Here is a 2,401-nt window from a genome sequence, read left to right on the forward strand (position 1 = left end):
ACTGGATGCAAACGTCCTGAAGATTCGCACAGCTATTTCCTGTGCTAGTATACACTGGAAAAATCAGAAAGGTATTGAAGTTAGAGGTTATTTATGGCATATGAGACGAGAAAATACGCGTGATTAACCTTAATTTATTTTAACAGGTATGTCCATGCAAAACCGAATAATGGCACTTCGTAACGACATCATCAATTGTCCTAGCCATGTGTTCGGGCAGCATGATCGATGCGCCGATTACTTTTGTAAAGGGCCAGACGGGAAAGAGGATGAGGTTAACTTAGTGCCAGACTTCATAGCTGCTAATATGTGGACTCCAATACAGAAATTAGTTGAGAAGATGGCAAATAATTCAAGAAGTTTGATCTTTCGCGCTACTAATAGTATGTGCGAAACCTTGAACAGCGTAGCTGCGAAATATTGAAATGGTAAACGCATTAACTATGCTAAAAGCAAGTCATTTGGAACCCGATGTCATTCTGCAGTCGTATCCCTGAATTCCTCTTGCCATTTTCTAGGGAAGATTCACAAGGCAACAACGGGTGGTTACAGTCCTGGTAAGTCATTATCATAACCATAACAGTAATTTATGAATAGAGAGGAATGAAGGCATAGAAAAGTAGATTTTATTTTTTTGGAATGTTGACTGTGGATCTTTTTTTATCCCAGGAAAATACACCAAAACATTTGAGGATAAAAATATGAGGCAGACCAAGAGAATGAGGGAACGAAGAGCGCAAGGGCTGCAAAGTAAAAAGAAATTGAAAACAGGAGCAAAAAGAGCTGGGCCTGATAAAGATTACCGGATGGTGGATGATGATGCGCCAGAGCCATTAGAGTTATTGGAACGCATGAAGGGCGATTTCATTGAACAATTAAGCAGAATGACCGCAGAGGGTAGATTAAAACTGCAGAAGTCTACAACGATTCAAGTAGACAGAAGTATTTGGATGACGGAGCGTCGGAAAAGATTGTCCGCTTCCAATCACGGAGAGGTTTGCCATATGCGACCATACACCTCCTGTAAAAGGCTTGTGCATTCCATTCTATACGGATCCGTATGCACTCCGGACATGATGAATGGAAGAAACATGGAGGAGATAGCGAAAGACCACTTGCGATGCATGGGGTACAAGGTGGAACCCAGCGGCTTATATGTTGATGAGGAGTTTCCATATCTTTCGGCTAGTCCAGGTAATATCAATGCTTTCTGTAAATCATTCAGACAAACCTCTTATATTACAATTTACCTAATGTAAACTCAGTCTATCCATTTAATTTTCTCTATTAGACGGTCTGATTGGAAGCGATACTGTGTTAGAAGTGAAGTGTCCTGGTGTCACCGCTGCCTCCTATCCAACATTTGAAGGAGCTTTTAATGCAAAAAAGGTTATAAATAGTAGCATATGCAGCTAAATATATGAAATGTGTTTTTTCCATTTATTAATTTAACTAATTTATGCATTTAACTAATTTCCATTTATAGATTTGTAATTTCACTCATATTTTTTATTTAACGCGAGTCTACTTGCTTACCGAAAACTTATTTCGAAGGCCCCTTAATTTTGATTTTCTGCTGTTGATACTGCAAAATTTATCGAGCGAATATCACAACACGACACAGCGTTTTGAATATAACCAAATAGTATATGCAGTGAACAGATTCACCCAAATTATTTACATAAATCATTATCATTACAGCTTCCCTATGTGCAGCTAAAAGAGAGGAAATATATCCTCAAAGAGACGCACAATTATTTTTATCAGGTGCAAAGTCAGCTAAGGATGACTAAAAGGGCCAGATGCCTTTTTTTGTGTACACGAAAGGTTGGAGCCGCGAATTAGAATTAATTTCGCCCAACAATGAATGGTGGATGAAGGAAGTGGAGCCAAAGCTCACAAAGTAATTTTTTTAAACTTTTACTGAATATTCAATAGAATTGAAATCTGGCACAATTACATCTAATTTTCTGTTATAGATTCTTCATGGAATGCTTGTTGCCAGAAATAGTCCAACCTAGGTACGGCAAAAGGCTTTGCCTTGAAGATATAAGAGAAGCTGCTCATATTAGCAAGGCGATAGTGGAAAAGGGAGCGAAGATATAATGTTTCCCAAATGTAATTTAATAAAATATTTCACACAGCCATTTATGTCGTAATATTTTTAATCATTTGGGTTTCTGCTCCTTAATTTAAGATGTTTTAACCTATAGTATGTAAGAAAATATTTTTGATAAGTTCCTCTTCTCAACTTTATTTTCTCACTTTACTCTTTCTAATCGTATCTCAACTTCCAAAATTAGTAACAAAAGTATTATTTATTTATTTTCACTCTAGCTGTCAGCGCAGTTTTTGTAACTGTAATTTTATATTTTGATTGTTTATAAAAAAAAGGCTATTC

The 2,401-nt window shown here is 36.9% G+C and overlaps 1 protein-coding gene across 1 annotated transcript; it reads left to right on the plus strand.

Moving 5' to 3' along the window:
* The first annotated feature begins 438 nt into the window (after positions 1–438).
* Positions 439–2,177, plus strand: LOC124163978. The gene is made up of 5 exons (XM_046541123.1): positions 439–557; positions 670–1,194; positions 1,292–1,389; positions 1,702–1,903; positions 1,980–2,177. The coding sequence occupies exons 2-4, from the start codon at positions 702–704 to the stop codon at positions 1,843–1,845; spliced, it is 735 nt and encodes a 244-aa protein (XP_046397079.1). The 5' UTR covers positions 439–557; positions 670–701; the 3' UTR covers positions 1,846–1,903; positions 1,980–2,177.
* Positions 2,178–2,401: the final 224 nt, after the last annotated feature.

The sequence above is a fragment of the Ischnura elegans genome, chromosome 8, assembly GCF_921293095.1.
Source record: "Ischnura elegans chromosome 8, ioIscEleg1.1, whole genome shotgun sequence".
NCBI lineage: Eukaryota > Metazoa > Arthropoda > Insecta > Odonata > Coenagrionidae > Ischnura > Ischnura elegans.

Excerpts from the sequence above, each read along its gene's own strand:
- LOC124163978 (XM_046541123.1), top strand. The coding sequence starts at position 702 with ATGAGGCAGACCAAGAGAATGAGGGAACGAAGAGCGCAAGGGCTGCAA. Across the intron at positions 1,195-1,291 it reads ATATCTTTCGGCTAGTCCAG|ACGGTCTGATTGGAAGCGAT; the intron begins GTAATATCAATG and ends TTTCTCTATTAG. Across the intron at positions 1,390-1,701 it reads GAGCTTTTAATGCAAAAAAG|CTTCCCTATGTGCAGCTAAA; the intron begins GTTATAAATAGT and ends TTATCATTACAG.